This window comes from Falco cherrug, chromosome 2, assembly GCF_023634085.1.
Source record: "Falco cherrug isolate bFalChe1 chromosome 2, bFalChe1.pri, whole genome shotgun sequence".
Classification (NCBI taxonomy): domain Eukaryota; kingdom Metazoa; phylum Chordata; class Aves; order Falconiformes; family Falconidae; genus Falco; species Falco cherrug.
Window position 1 is genome coordinate 62,677,589 of NC_073698.1, and position 16,016 is coordinate 62,693,604.

At 37.9% G+C, this 16,016-nt stretch overlaps 1 protein-coding gene across 3 annotated transcripts in view; it reads left to right on the forward strand.

Annotated features, from left to right (window-relative positions):
• The window catches only part of MYO16 (myosin XVI), a 412,244-nt gene that overhangs the window by 196,576 nt on the left and 199,652 nt on the right, over positions 1–16,016 (forward strand). For all 3 annotated transcript variants that reach the window (XM_055702545.1, XM_055702542.1, XM_055702544.1), the window contains exons 8-9: positions 9,061–9,136; positions 10,483–10,636. In XM_055702545.1, the coding sequence (XP_055558520.1) occupies positions 9,061–9,136; positions 10,483–10,636 (230 nt within the window). The remainder of the gene's footprint in view (positions 1–9,060; positions 9,137–10,482; positions 10,637–16,016) is intronic.

Here is a 16,016-nt window from a genome sequence, read left to right on the forward strand (position 1 = left end):
AGGTTTTCTTCCCATCAATAAATTTGAAATATGCCAAATAAATAAAAATTGTTTAGAGAGGTGAGATGCCTACCTCATGTTTCCTAGCATGTTATATACATCCTGTGTTACTTTCAAAATTTATGTGTGAAATTGCTATTCTGTAAGTATATTCTCAACAGATATTTGGTTGGCTTGTTTGCTCGGACTGAATCATGCACCTTTATCTAGGTAGTTCATCCAAACACAGCATTTCTTTCAGACCATAGAAGGGACTCTGTGCTACTCGCTGAAGTCTGAGAGAACACACCTTATTACTATGTGACCTAATTTGCTCATCATTACAAAAAACACATTAGTCATTTGACTCAGCTATGAACTGTAGATTCATTTTCTTTTCTTGTAAGTGCATGTAGACCTCAAAATAATAAAAAAAACCAACCTCACATCCATCATTACAATATGCTTCAATGCAGGTGGGATATCTCAACTCATTGTAGGAAATGATATTTAATCTCATTCAAGTTTAATCATTGCTGAAGCAGTTCCTTTGAATACAGTTTCTGGACTTCTGCAAACACATTCCACAAATGTTTTCAAATGAGCGGAGCCTAAAAAAGGGGGTGCTTGTTCAGTATTTTAAAATTTATTAAGTAAAAAAAAATTAAATTAAAAAAAAATTAAAAAATTAAAAAAATTAAAAAATAATTAATTTAAAATACTCAGGGAACATATATTTTCCCTGTCAAGCAGTTGGAATCTTTCATTTGTGGTCAGAAAATCCTCTAGAGAATGTTTTCTCCAGACATATCTCACCCTGTTTTCTTTAGTCTTTTTGTTCATCTTTGGCATGTGTAATTGTACTCAGGTAGAAGAGCAGCATTTCCCTTCAGACCAAATGACACTCATTTTCTTCAAACAGAGAGACCACTCTGGGATTTCTGCCTGTGATATTCTTCTTTCAATATATTCAGAAGGTTTCTAAAAATGATGCAAATGCTAATTGTGGGTGCAGAAGAGTAAGGCAATAAAAGCTAGACTCACACAATACCGAATAATAAGAAAATAGATTTACAAGTTTGAACTTCATATACAGACCGGGGCAACCTCAATTTACAAAATTGTGATAAAATTTGCAGTGTTTGCATGTATGTTTTTAAAGCTGAGATGTGCACAGACTATACTATATACTTATCTGATTATTGTGGGATCTTAGCAAGCAATATGAATTTCATTTTCCTTGAAATAGCAGCTATAGTGACTTTCTCTTATATATGAAAAAGAAGTCTAATAAGACTGTTCAGGCACAGACTTTGAGAAGTGCCTCAAAATGATCCTCTGTGTAGTATTAATATGCAACTAGTAGGAACATAACTTATAAGCATCTTTCATCACAAGATCACATGATATTTCTCCCCAATTTATTTTATTTTTTCTTGGTTTAGCTTCCTGGTGGATTAAAAAATAGAAAAGTAGCTTATCAGTCTTGAAGTCAAGATTGTTAAAGTCTTTACTTCAGCTGTACAAAAAACTTCTAAGTAACCTTTGTCACTTGCTTAGATAGCTGAAAATAGTATTCCGTTGTCCTTTATTTGAACAATATATTCCAGAGATTTAAAGGGCATACTCTTAGGCCATGTAGGTTAAACATGCTGACTGCAGAAAAGTAGTGGTGACTTGGGGAACCTGGGTTCCATTCCAGGCTCTGTGTATGAACAGACACAGTCTTTACAGTTCATTCCTCCCACACATAACCTTATTTGTTCCATTGACTCCGGTCTGTTCCATTCTTGTCTATTCTGTTGCCTTATTGTCCCATTCATTTGACTGGCTTCATGTCCTTTCCTTATGCGTCTTATTCCAATCCTAATTTCCTTGCACAGCCAGTTTCTGCCCCTCCTCCTCTCCCTGGTTCTCATCCAAGCTTTCTCTTTTCTTTGCTTTGGCTTCACGCCAACCTTCCTGCCCTTCTGTTGTACTTACCCTTTTTTCCTACTTGCTCACAGTCCCAATCTCTCTTGTTCAATCTCAGTGTTTTTTCCTCACCATGTCACTTTCTTCTTTCATTTTCTTTTTCTGCTTAGTCTGTCTCTACCTACATCCTGGCTCCTTGCATGTTTCCCTTTTTCCCTTTCATTCAATTTATTTCATGCTGTTAGTTCCAAAGTCCAGCGTTTTATCCATGCTCTGTTCTATTTTTTCACCTCCACTCTCCTACCCTGCTGCTAGTCTCATTCCCACAACCTACTTTTTCTAATCTGTTCCACTTTGCTAACCACAGGTGGTTATGGTGCCCATTTTTCTGCACTTAAATAGAAAAATATCTTCCTCATCTATATTGCATTAAGAAGGGAGATCTTTAATGAGTTTCAGGCATAATTTCCTGTGTCTACATCAGTACTGTGGTTCAGATTTGTAATCACAGAGAAAATGCTATTTAGCCTCTGAATGATACTGCTCTTATTTAGAGGTTTACATATGAGACTTTGGCTTTAAGGGAGACTCAGTCTTCTAAGGCGTGCTATTATTTAATCAAGAACAAATATATAATCTTCAAAACTCACTTCACAGTAAATCTAATAGTTTAATAATTACCTTGCTCCCTAATGTTGGGAGCTTCTCTCTTGGGGTTTGTTTTGTTTGTTTCACTCCCTAGTAGCTTAAGGTTCGTAACCTTCACTTCTTAATTCCCTTGATGCTTAGTAAAGTACCTATTATCACCCCATTCCATTAGTTAAATAGTCTTCAGTGTTATTTTAAGCAGTTTAATTATTCCATGATTTATCTGATCGGGTTTTTTTATTCTGTGACTTATCTGATCTTATTTTATTCCATCTGCTGAATATATGGCTAGCATGGCATTACAGCAATTCTATCAAAGAACCTTAGTAATGATAATAATAATAGTAATAATAAAAAGTGAAACTACTTCCCTGATTTACATTTTTTATTGCAAATCTTTTAAACATCCAAGTGGGTGTTTAAACAGAGACACTGATACTGATTAGACTAACATTTAGGCCTACAGTGGACCATGCTAGCAAAAGTGGGCTCTTTGATTTATCCATTATAATAAAAAAACTGTCTTGTAAGCATCTGGTGGCTGATTTTTTCAAAGGTTTGAAACTTGGCTAAGTTTTGACAATTTTCCAAACAGGTAACAGAAGCAATATTCTCAGCCCACAGAATTAATCTTCTGCTTAATACAAAGTCTTCAAATCGTACAAATGTTGGAGTTCGCAAGGGTTGAGCAATATATTTTGTAGCACCCTGCTCCCAGAAGAGCTTCATTTTTGGTTCATGTATCTTTCTGCCTAATTTAAAAAAAAGTAAAAAAAATAACAAGCTCTCATGGGCATCGGTCCTAGCAAACTGCCTAACAAAAATCATACAGTGAAGTAAACATGCACTGTTCCAACCCAGTGAAGTTTGGCCTTGTAAGCATTTGAAAACTGGTTCTTTTAAGTGCAGCTGTAGCCCATCTTACTCAGTGGTAAAGACTGCAGATTATAATAGTGTAACTAGTGGTATTTCATGTGTTCTGCCTAGAGGTTTCATAGTGTTTAGTGAATCAACACCTTAGGTGTTAATACTTGGGAATTTCACTGTGTTTCACACACTAGTGTGAGATTGATGGTCTGAAATAATACTGATTTTGATCTAAGGTTGTTGATCCACTAGTCTGCTATTATATGGCTTTGTCTCACTGTGGATGAGAGCATGCTGGGGACGGTATCCAGAGAAAATGGAGTGGGAACCTGAGAAGTGAAAGCAGGTGGAAGGAAATTGCAGAAAGAGAGTAGGAAGGCCTTAGTCAAAGAGACTGGATGTCAAGAAGGAAAAGTAACATTGTCCCAAGAAAAGGGTAAAACATCAATAAAAGAGCAGAAGAAAACAAGATGGGGAGATACATGTGAAAAGCTGTGAGTTTCATATACAGGGAACAGAGAAAAAGGGCCTGAGGAATAAAAAATGATGGGGAGGGGGATGAACAAACAGTTGATGGTGAAACAGGTAATTCAGGATGGTAGGAAATGTCCAATGTTGAAACACAAAGAGAGGAGTGGAGGAGTGGAGAGAAACGTTGGTTTTGACAGGGAAGAAAAGTGAAAGACTGAAGGAATTTACTGTTGGGGGTACATGGGAATTGGATGATGCATATTCATTGCTGTGCAAAATAGCACAGCAGGACATTTACATAAAACCTCCAGCTTTCTGAATTTACAACTTAAGCAGGTATCTCTCCAATGGTAAAGAAAAGGGAATACACAATCTGAGGTAGTGACACTGGGGCTTGGATAATAAGAGTTCAAAGCTCAGCCAGAGCCAGCAGCTTATCCTTTGCAGGGGCTGCACAGATCTAGCATCCTGTGCATAGCCGCAGAGGAAAATACCCGACCAGACAGGAGAGAAAGACGCCTTTCAGGAGAATTGATTCTGCTCTGCAGCTAATTTACTAACGGTAAAACTAACATGGCTTGAGAGCAGTTTGGAGCTTCCTTTGCAGCCTCAAGTGCGTAGGGAGATTCTTGAGTAATGTCTTTCACCCCTTCATGCCCCGCATTTCCTACCCGGTCACTACAGTCACTTATCTGTGGCAGCAGGCCTCACAGCCTGTCAGCTGGCCAACACTGGTGCTCCTAAGCCTGTGGTTTATGAAACTGAGCAATGGGCTTTCTTAGCTAACATTTAATGTGTGGTAAAACTTAGCTCCTTTTTTGGCATGGGGAAATTGTATTTGGTTTTATAATGTGCCTATTGCAGTAAATTTATTTATGCTGCCTTTTGGCCTCTTAGAGTTTTTTATTTTCAGTGTTGCACTTCATGTTTCACTAGGTTTAAAGAACTGTTCAAGTCCAACGCTTCCCTGTCCAGTCAGTGTTTTCCCTGTTCATCTGTGCATGTTTTTCTAGCTACTTAGATCATAAGTGTTTCTCCCATTAGTATGAGTTGCACTTTATTTCCTTGTAGTATTTCCTTTGAGGACTAAAGCTTAGGTTCACAGTAGGCAGGCTGCATTTTTTTCCCACTTGCTGTTTTGGAAAAAAAGCACATAGCTCTTTTGATGTAACTGTTGTGGCCTGCCTGCATATCTGATCGTGCATTCTGTTTTGTTTCTCAAGCTCAGTTTCTACATGTACAAACCTCCTTTTTATTTAATTTTGCCTATGTAAAGCTATAATTAGTATAATCTTTCTTTATATATTTTAATTAAGAATTTCCCTTGTCCATAAATATTCAAACTGTTATAAGTTTGCTAACAGATTGATTCTAATGGAAAAAAAAAATATTGGTATTTTCTGCAAAAGTCATAGATGACCTTTACCACATTATGCAGACTCACAGAATGTTTGAGATTGGAAGGGATCCATGGAGGTCATCTAGTCTGGTCAAGTAGGGACACCTACAGCAAGTTGGCCAGAACCATGTCTAGTCAGCTTTTGAATGTCTCCAGGGATGGAGACTTCACACCTCTCTGGACAACCTGTGCCAGTGCTAGGTCACCATCACAGTGAAACAGTGTTTCCTGATGTTCAGAGGGAATCTCCTGCATTTCGGTTTGTGCCCATTGTCTCTGGTCCTGTCACTGGGCACCACTGAAAAGAGCCTGGCTCTGTTTTCTTTGCATCCTCCCTTCAGGTATATACCCACATGGATGAGATTCCCCTGAGCCTTGTCTTCTCCAGGTTGGACAACTCCAGCTCTCGCAGCCTTTCCTCATATGTGAGGTACCCCGGTCTCCTAATCATCTTAATGGCCTTTTTCTAGACTCTCTCCATGTCTCTTTAGTGTTGAGGTGTCCAGAAGTGGACACAGCACTCCAGATGCAGACTCACCAGCGTTAAGTAGAGGAGAAGGATCACCTCCCTCCACCTACTGGCAACACTCCTCCTATATGCAGCTCGGGATACCATTTACTTTCTCTGTAGCCAAAGCACATTTTTTGCTCACATTCAACTTGGTATCTACTTGAACCTGCAGGTCCTTTCCTGCAAAGCTCCTTTCCAGCCAGGCAATCCCCAGCATGTGCTGGTGCCTGGGGTTGTTCCTCCTCAGGTGCAGGATTTCGCACTTCCCCTTGTGGAACTTCATGAGGTTCCTGTCAGCCCATTTCTCCAGCCTGTCAAAGACACTCTGGATGGCATGAGCCTTTGGCATATCAGCCACTCCTCCCACTTGGTGTCATCTGCAAAATTGCTGAGGGTACAATCCACCAGGTCATCCAGATCATTAGTGAAGATGTTTAACAGACTAGGACCCAGCACTGATCCCTGGGGTACACCACTAGTTACTGGCCTCCACCTAGACTTCTTGCTACTGGTCACCACCCTCTGGGCCCAGAGACTGAACCATTTTTCAATACACCTGAATGGTGGAATGGCAGTGCATTACCTGTTTCTCTGCTTGGCAAGCATTAGATCAGAACAGGCTTGAATGAAGGTTTACAGTGGAACTTTGCAGTTAATTTGAAGACTTCCTTACTACTATAGTATCTTAGAAAAAACACAGAAATAGCTATCTGAAAACATATTAGTGATGGCCAAAGTCACAGACTGATGTGAGGTGGGAACTGGAATCTGAATGCTGAATGAGTGGGAACAGGTAAAGCATGGAGTGTCTATGAAAACCTTTGAAAATGAAGGCAAGCAGTTTCTGGCTTGGTGGGAAAAGCAGCAGCCCCGGGGGGAATCCATATGTAGGACTTTCAGATTAAAGGGGTAAGATAGGAAAATATTTTTTTGCAGCAGCGTTGTCAACTGTCAAAGGGCAAGATATCCAGTAAGAGATGTCAGAGAGACGTAGACAAACTATAATTTGGACAAAACACCAAGAATAGAGAGAGCACTATTCTTTATTTGTACCAAAAAAAGGTAACTGTGTGTTTCATGAAGGAAGGTACTCAAAGATAAGTTCTCAAAGCAGAAAAGTAAGGTCTAAAGGGTTTCCTGGTGTCCTGTCAAAAGGCACTGAATAGATAATCAAGGGCATAAGAGGAGAAACAAGGCAAGTCATATTTTGCAAGCAGATGTTTTAAGTAATTGCCATTACTAGTAGTTTTGTGCACAGTGAGTCATCACATTGTTTTTTCTTTCCCATTTATATTAATTGGCAAAGACATCACTGGGAAATAAGAATATATATAGTCATTTTATTTTTAGGGTCTACAATATTTCATTAGGCATTGCAGTTTCTCTTAACATAGTCATATCTACTTTATTTGTAACTGAAATTTAAATACCTTTAGACTCTGGTAATTTGCTGAAATTATTCTACTTTCTGAAGTAGAATCTATTTTACTATTGTAAAAATATTTCTACTGTTAGGCACAGTTCTGAAGATACAGCAATGAACTTTAAAATACTCCTTCTAAAGCCTAAGTGAATGAGGTTAAAACTAACACAGACAATTTTGTGTATCCAAGAGCAGGTAATTGAAATTGCCAGTGACCTGAATACCTTAGTCTTGGTGATGTGTGTCAAGGATTCCCAGTTGGAGATATTTGATTGGCGGCAGGAAGCATTGATATAGGAGCATGGGATTTCTTGCGGCATAAATCCAAAACTTTGGGAACCCCAAAAAGCTGTGTATTATTACTAAACTGAAAGTGCATTTTAAACCCTCCTCCTTCTATACAAACACTACCACTTTTCAGAATGGCTGTTAACAAGATTATGCAACTGCTGCTGACTTAGTAAGCTCAGTGACTAAGCACGTTCCATTTTTTCATAATGAAAAAACACAGATATATGTGTGTTGAGAGGTCTCGGTTGAAAGCAGGGCTAATTGGATTTGGAAATAAACCTGTTACAGCTTCCTCCCTGCTTCCACAGTTTGCCGAATTTTCTGCTGTTACTGCCAGAATGGAAAGCCAGCATTAGAAAGCTGAGGAGAGAAAGATCTTTCAATTTTCATAGAAATTTGCAGCAATATTTTCCTGCTTTTCTGTGATTAGAAACATGGGTGGGGTTTTTTTGCATTTAAATGATTCCTCTTTTTCATCGTCTTTTGTAGTAAATTGCCCGCTGTGTACTGAAACCGTACTGAATTTTATTATTTTTATTGCAAAGATTTCTTTCCTGTTCAGCCTTTGTTTATTCATTTATTTATTTAGTGATGTTTTTATGCAAAATTACTATCCTTCCCCTTAGCTGCCTTCCAGTTCAGGTCTCATTTGTCTGTAACTCCCTTCTGCTCTGATGAATCCTTTCTGCACAGCTTATTTTCCCCTGTGCTCATCCTGGCCTCCCCTGTTGGTTAAATTTATATTATATTCTATTTGCTTTAGCAGATATCCAAAAGTGCAAACAGTTAGCTCATTTAGTTGAGCTCTATATTCACATTCTAAATGTATTTCTTGCTCCTTGTGCAGTTTCTTAGTCCTTTCTGACCAACTAATTTATCAGGATAGACATTACTACAGCCTTTGATGGAGAAATATCTCTAAAGACTTCAGTTCAGCGATAGAAGAGCTCACTAAAACAGTTGCTTGCAGCATTCTTGCAGGAATTTAAAATATATGTTTTAGACTCCTTCATTATATGATACTCTACCCTACTCGACTGTACTATAATTGTGACCATTACTAACACGTTAAATGGATTTGATAAATATTAGATAAATGTGCCAGTTTCTACTATTTACAGAGAACAGATTTACTTCTATGGTGGCTGTGAGTCAGACCCCTTTGGCAGTGATGGTACACAGTTGTTGAATTATTTAGGCATAAAGAAACATTTGTGATCTAAGTCATGACAGGTGGTGATGGAGGGTTAGTTTTTTTCCTTACTGATGTGGATTTGTTTACACGTTTAAGGATGGAGGGAGACCTTGGAGGGTGGAGTTATGCTGGGGGTACATTGAAATCATAGCAATTATGAAAGAAGTGTGTTTTATTCTGCCTCTTGTGATTTATATGAATGTGTGTAGTAGTTGCAAATGGTGGCATTTTGGAGATGTTGGCTATGGTTTTATCAATATGATTTCAGCTAGTGCAGGAAGGAATTAATAAACTGAATGATAGGCATTCTGCCCCTGTCCTGCTTCTGCCATTTCAAACACTTCTGTTTTTGCCCATTTTAGACTAGCCTTGTGAAGCTACTTTTGATGCACTGGGCAAATCCCAATCTTCTTAACTGCAATAATGAAAAGCCTTCAGGTAGGTGAAAATCCATGTATATTATGTACATACTAGTTACTGTGACACTGTTTTCTTTCCTTCTTGCTTTCTTAGTTATACACACAAAGGGACACATATGTGTGTATACATGTAGTTTATACAGTATGTAGAGTTATATACACATATGCCTGTGTGTATATATGTTTTTTCATGTATTGCTGAGAACTGCTAGTCATGATCATGCAGGATGTTGTATCTAATGATAGCATGTCCATCCACTTATTGCATTCCCTCTTTATTTTTCGCTATGTTTCTTCCTTGTAAGTTCTTCAGTGCCTTGGTGGTAGGTGCATTTACACTTCCTTGGTGATTTCTTACTAAGTTCCTTTCTGTGTCTCAACTGATGATAGTACGTAGCCTCGTGAACTGGAATCTTCATAGCTGTTGACTGAAAACAAATTCACCATCACGTTTTGAAGTGTAATACCTGTTGTTTCCCACACAAGAAGGCACCTTCTTAGACTAGATAGCAACAGGGAGCTGAAGCACTGGCTCTGAAGATAATAGAATCATAGACCATATTAGATTGGAAGGGACTTCAACTGGTCTAACACAGTGATCAAGGCAGAGCTAATGTCAGTAATGCTAGATAGTGTTGAAAAGAAACATATGGCGGTTCAGCCTTCTATGGTTAGGATAAAATGAAGAAGGAACCCAGTAATGCAGAAAATAGAACCTTTCCATCAGGTTATGAGGAGAAACTTCTATCGCAAAATAAAGCAATACACGTTATGCTTCAAGTAATGTACCACCTACAAATACATTCACTTGGAACTTCATGACACTTAACCTCAGAAAAGTTGTTTGTGGTTAGATACATGCCAGTTTGTATTTGTATAAAAGGCCAAATAGATCATCTAAAAATACAGCTAGCTAACCACATTTAGTATATATTTAAGACAGTTAACTGTATTTCTGGTCTGCAAACACAACTGATTTCAGCACTTCTGTATGTGCAAGATATATCAGTCTAGTTTGTGGAAATATAAAAGGTTTGAAAATTGTTTAAGGACATGTTTTCATTGAAATACAGAGTTGAAAATGGTTGCATTGTTTTTCCTGGAGTCCTGTGAATAATACTTCAATTTGCTACACAGTGAGAATGGTCTTGAAGTTTTGTAAATGACAGCTTAATTCCATACTGAATTTACTTTGCTTTTGTTTTCCCAGTAATTTCAAGTATTGTTTTATGATCAACATATGAGCAATTCTTTTCATTGTATCTATCCAGATGCTTAATCTTAACCTGATTTAGAGATTTGGACTTAAAGGAGCTGTTCTGCACTGTTTTCTTTGTCTGATATCTTGGTGTTCCAATTTCTTAGATGTTGCAGCTTCTGAGTTTATTGAGGAAATGCTTCTGAAGGCTGAAATTGTTTGGGAGGAAAAAATGAAAGACCCTTTAGCTGTTTCTGCTTTGTCTCAAGAAGAGCCATATGAAGAGATCATCCATGATCTGCCCGTAATTTCCAATAAACTGTAAGTGTTTCTGTTGTTAAAGAGTGGTGCACTGAGGCCAGATTATCACTTGAACTATATTAGTCAATCTGTGAATCCTGTCTGTGTGTATCTGAAGATATTCAAAACCCACCTGGACATGGTCCTAAGCAACCAGCTCTATGTGTCGCTGCTTGAGCAGAGGGGTTGGACCACATGCCTTCTAGAGGTCCTGTCCAACCTCAACCATTCTGTGATTCTATGCAATTTGATGGGCCAAGTAACTTTTTCATTTTGGAAATCTCTTGAATCATCTTTTGCATTTTTATCTCTCATTTCTTTTTGTAAACTTTAATTCTATAAATATAGACTATGAGTAGTAAAATACATTGTTATAATTGCCAGTAAAATGATCTGGGGTTACCTTAGCAGAATTATTAGGGGTTAATACTGTAGACCCAAACATATTTTCACTAACATAGATGGGAATAGTGTAGTAAAACTGCCATTGCCTGTGAGAGAAGCAGTGACAAGTCCTGAAAATGAAAATAGTATGTGCAATCGCAGATAAAATGATACAACTCCAGGTAGTTACAAATTTGTACTTATATTTGTACCACTTAAAATTAAAATGGAATTAACTAGAATTTAGCAGCGTGAACTTAAAATCTGGTATTGAGTTGAAGATTCAATTTGTGTCTTAAATTGTAAATATTGATCTTTTTTATTTTCTTGTGAAACTTAGAGAAGGCTGTCAGAGGTATGTGAAAAGAGGCATAAAACAGGTATGAAGCATAAATGGCAGGTTTATGGTAGTGCAAGACATTGATTTCTGAGATTCTCATTTCCAGATACTCTGATACATGAGAATGTTAAAAGGTACGGCTCACGTCTTATAAACAGTATGCAGTTGCTGTATATTTGAAGCATGTTGGTGGCATAAGCTCATGGAATTCCTTCATTAATTTTCTGTAACAATCACTTGAGAGTATGGAAGAAGAAAAAATAAATAAAGCCTCTTATAAAGAGACAGAGAAGATATATAAGCTTCCGTTTCATAATAGTTATAATTTATGATCTGCAGAGTGTATTTGGATACATTAAAATTTGGAAGAAATGAGCGATTGTCATGTAATGAACAATCTGTTAAATATAGAATTCTGTGGGATATATTTATATTTATTAAAGATTGTATATTTCATGGATATTAAACACAGTATATTGTTTCTACTTCATGATTTGTAGTTATTAATGTACATAGCTGGGTTTAGGACAGTAATGCTTGTGGAACTACTTATTTCTTATGCTTGTTAATTCCTTAAGAAATAAGCAGTCCACTAGTATAACCCACTGTTTCAATAACTTCAGTCATACTCCTGAAATCTATGTGGCCTTCAACTGACTTTTAAGTGAAAATAATTGAATTTTGCAGTAGGAAACTAAGGCTTTATATTCTCAAACATAAAGAAAACTTTTGTTTGTAATCATTGATAAAAGTTATAATACCAGGAGTGGAAGGTAGGTTAGCCCTGTAACTCTGTAGTGATGCTTAGCAAAAGAGTTATTCTTACAAGTTTTAGAGACTTTGAGAACTTTTTCATTGTTCTTGCATCTAGGTGATGCATTTCTATGTGCTTTATATTCTAGAAGTTTATGCTGTGGTGCATGTATTATACCGGATACTGTTCTTTGGTGGAAAAACCCATGAACCTCTGGAATACATGACTTGCACACAGTAGAAGTGGCCCGAAAAATCTTCTTTCTCTACTCTTTCCTTCCTGAAATAAATGGATGATGAGAGCTACTTTTTGAGAGTTTTCTATATAGTGACAGTTTATATGACAATAATACAAACCTGCCGTAGATGAAGAACTTCACTGGAAGTTTTGGAAAAACAAAGAAAATGCATTTACATGTGGAATTGGACTGAGCAACCTCTTTAGCTTCTATTGGCAGCTAAGTCCCAGTGTGTGACTGCAGCTAGTTTGGTGGTGCCTACATGAGAACACAGTACTTGGTCAAACCGAAGATCTGTTTAGCCCTGTTCACTGACTTTGACAGTGGTCCACTGCAAATACCTAGGGAACAATTATAGGGATATGGTAAGCTTTGGCCCATTCTTGAGACTTTCAGCAGTCTTAGGTTTAGAGACTTCTTAAGCCAGAGCTTTGCACTAATGCGCTATCAGGTCTGCTGTCAGTGCAGGACAGTATTGGCAAACTTGCTGGCCCACCAGCAATTCAGATGGGAGAGCTCTTGGAAGGCAAAAATACTGATCTATTTTGCCCATGCATGACTCTGCTATCACTACTGAAAATGTGGAAAATTCTGAATGAACCATACCACATTGTTTGCAGAGTTCCCTTTTGCTTAGAAATCCATTAATCTTAGTTTATATTCACCTGAAAATCAGGTGTAATTTCAAAGCTAGTTACCTCAGCTCTGTAGTAGCATGCTTGTTCAACAGTGAAAAACAAAACTTTACAGAGGGTTACTCTTCCAAATTATAGTAGACATATTCTTAAGATATACAGAATTATCCTCGAGGGTGCCTCCATGCCTATTAGAGAGCCAGCCTAGATGACTAATTTCAACCAAATTTTTACCTTTTCAATGGCTAATATTGAAAGCTAAGATTTTCATCCTTCGTGTTCTTTTAAAGGAGTCTATAGAGAAATACGTAATATTCTGGGATGGTGAATTTCTGTGCTATTCTTGTGTACCAAACCAAATGTTTTAGTGCTGCAAAGAGGAGTGCACAATAATAACCCACATTTACCATTGCTTTATTCTATATTGTGTCCATTCTCCGTCAACTCTCCTGACATAAGGGAGTATTTTTAAACTGAGGTGATAAGTCTTACAAGAATTCATATAACTCTATATTGTATCCATATTGTTTTGTGGCCATCTCTCAGAAGAGAACAATATTCAAAAGCAAACTCAAAACCAATGAACAATTATGAATAGCATGTGCTCTGTCAACAAATCTGGTTTGGCTGGTTCTAGATTATGCTATGTATTTCTGGAAGGACACTACGAAGATATGAATTGAAGGTCAGTATCTTTACTCAGGTAGAAAAAAGTTTAGCAGCCAGTATGTTTGCATTATGCTAGCTTACCAAGCAGATCTGGTTTCCTTTAGTCAAGCATTAGGTTATTCCACATGCATTCCTGTTATTGTAAAGCACTAATTGTATTGCAGTATTTTTTCCTAGTTCTTCTACCGAGCTACTGAGTACTTTTGTCTATCTGATTTAGGAGAAGTGGACTAAGAAGGCACCTGTGTTGGGCTGGCCTTAGCTGACACTCACTGAGTTCCCTTGCTTACTCTCAAACGCTGCTCCCCCCCACACCCAGCAGGATGAAAAAGAAAATAGAAAGAACAGGGCAAAACAGACTCAGCTTGGGAATTGAATTTAATTTATTGTCAGTTGGTATAAATATTTGAGTACCAACTTGGACATCAGGAAACAAAACCAAAAAAAGCAATAAAACATTTATATACTTAGGGAAAGCACCTTTCCTCCTCCTTTCTGAAGCTCACCTTCTGAGCATCTCTTCCTTTCTTCCTTGTTATTGCTGCAAGTTACACTTAATATCTTCAGTGAGGTATGGGTGGCACAAGGTAGTGTTGCAATTTCTGCCACTCCTTCCCTCTTGCTCTTTTCTGTGCTTCAGCATGGGTCCTCCACAAGCTGCAGTACCTTCGAGGATCTACCTGCTCCAGCATAACTCCTCCAGGGGCCACAGTTCCTTCAAGGAAATATTTGCTCTGGTGTGGCTCTATCCACAGGCTGCAGTCCTTCTTGGAGGACAGCTGCTCCAGCGTGGCTCCTCCAAATGCCACACAGGAAAAGAGCAAGAAGTAAGCAGCAGCAAAGAGAAGTAACTGAAGTCCCCCCAGGGGGTGGTGGTGCCTGCTTTGCCATGGAGCACCTCCTACTCCTCTGACCTGTGTGGCCACTCTTTTGTTTCTCGGCCTTTTTGTTCCTTCTTCCTCTCTCCCAGTGGTGTTTTCTGCCCTTTCTTAAAATGTTTTCACAGATGTGCCACCAGTTTCACCAATGGGCTCAGCTGTGTCCTGTGGTGGGTCCGTCGTGGAGCTGGTTGAAACTGGCTGTGTCCAGCATGGGGCAGTGTGTGGCTTCTTCCCACAGAGACCCCCCCCTGCAACCCATCTGCTACCAAAATCTTGGAACTTGTGCCCAGTATAGTAATTTGCTGGAAATGCACTTTGCTCATTGCATTATAAAAGTTTTAACAACATCTTATTGTAAGGATTTAAAAATGTGTTTGTGATGTACCGCTAATTGCCACCTTATGTGGGTGTTTCTTACTGTTCTGCAAAACTATTTGTGAATAAACTGGTGGAACTTGGCCTGTGAAAATGAGTGGAAGTAGAGGCCAACAAGTAGGAAGCTGGTTTCATATTGGAGACCACATCGTCATATAATCATTTGTCTTTCCTTGCTATTACCAGTATGAGTTTTTCTGAAGGTTGACCAAGTAGATTAGCTAAAGGACAAAATTTTACCAGTGTCATGAGTTTTTCTGAAGGTTGATCAGTGCAGCAGACCTAAGGGCTATGCTGGAAAGTTTTGCCAGTTTTAATTCTAATTAATTACAATTAATTATTTAATTCTAAGTACAATCAGAAGAAATTCTGTTACTCCACTGGCAAAAATACATGCACCAGAACATGTTAATTGACATAGCTTATAGTTCAGGAAATTAAATGGGCTATATCTGTTTAAGGGTGACCTTAGGCTCGTGATATGACTGCAATGATTACCACTGCACTTCTAGTTTAGTACATGTACTTGTAGAACATTTCATGGTGAAATAGTCCCTGAACACACAGATAGTACAATCATCTAGGTAGTATTAAATACTGAAAAATTAGGAGCTTATTCTGAAAGCAATGATAAGTTATTCACAGTATCATAGAATATATATTCTCTGATACATATTTAAGTAAGTAAATATTAATTATAGTAATGGATGTGTTTCAAAATGAGCCTAAGAATGTGAAATAAAATATGCATAAATGTGTTTGAGAAAGCAAAGCAGAAAGACATTATATTTTTCTTCTTACAGAGCATTTCCATTTCACCAATTACGTAGCAACTTGCATCTCAATCAATTATGTAGCAACTTGCATCTCAATTACTCATTTTTTCAAATGCTCTTCTAGTGTTTAATCCATCCTGAATTTTCTGTTATGTAATTTTAAGAAGTTTTTTAGACTGAAATTTCAGAGATGATGCAGTTTACGGACGTTAACTAGCTTAGAAACTGTTTGGAGGATCTCAGAATTGCCTGTGGAAGGATTACAGTAACAGAAGTTCTCTCCAACAAAAGCTATAGGCTTAAAGAGCCCATGAAAGTGTCATTGCAGAATCTGCCTTGATATGATTAT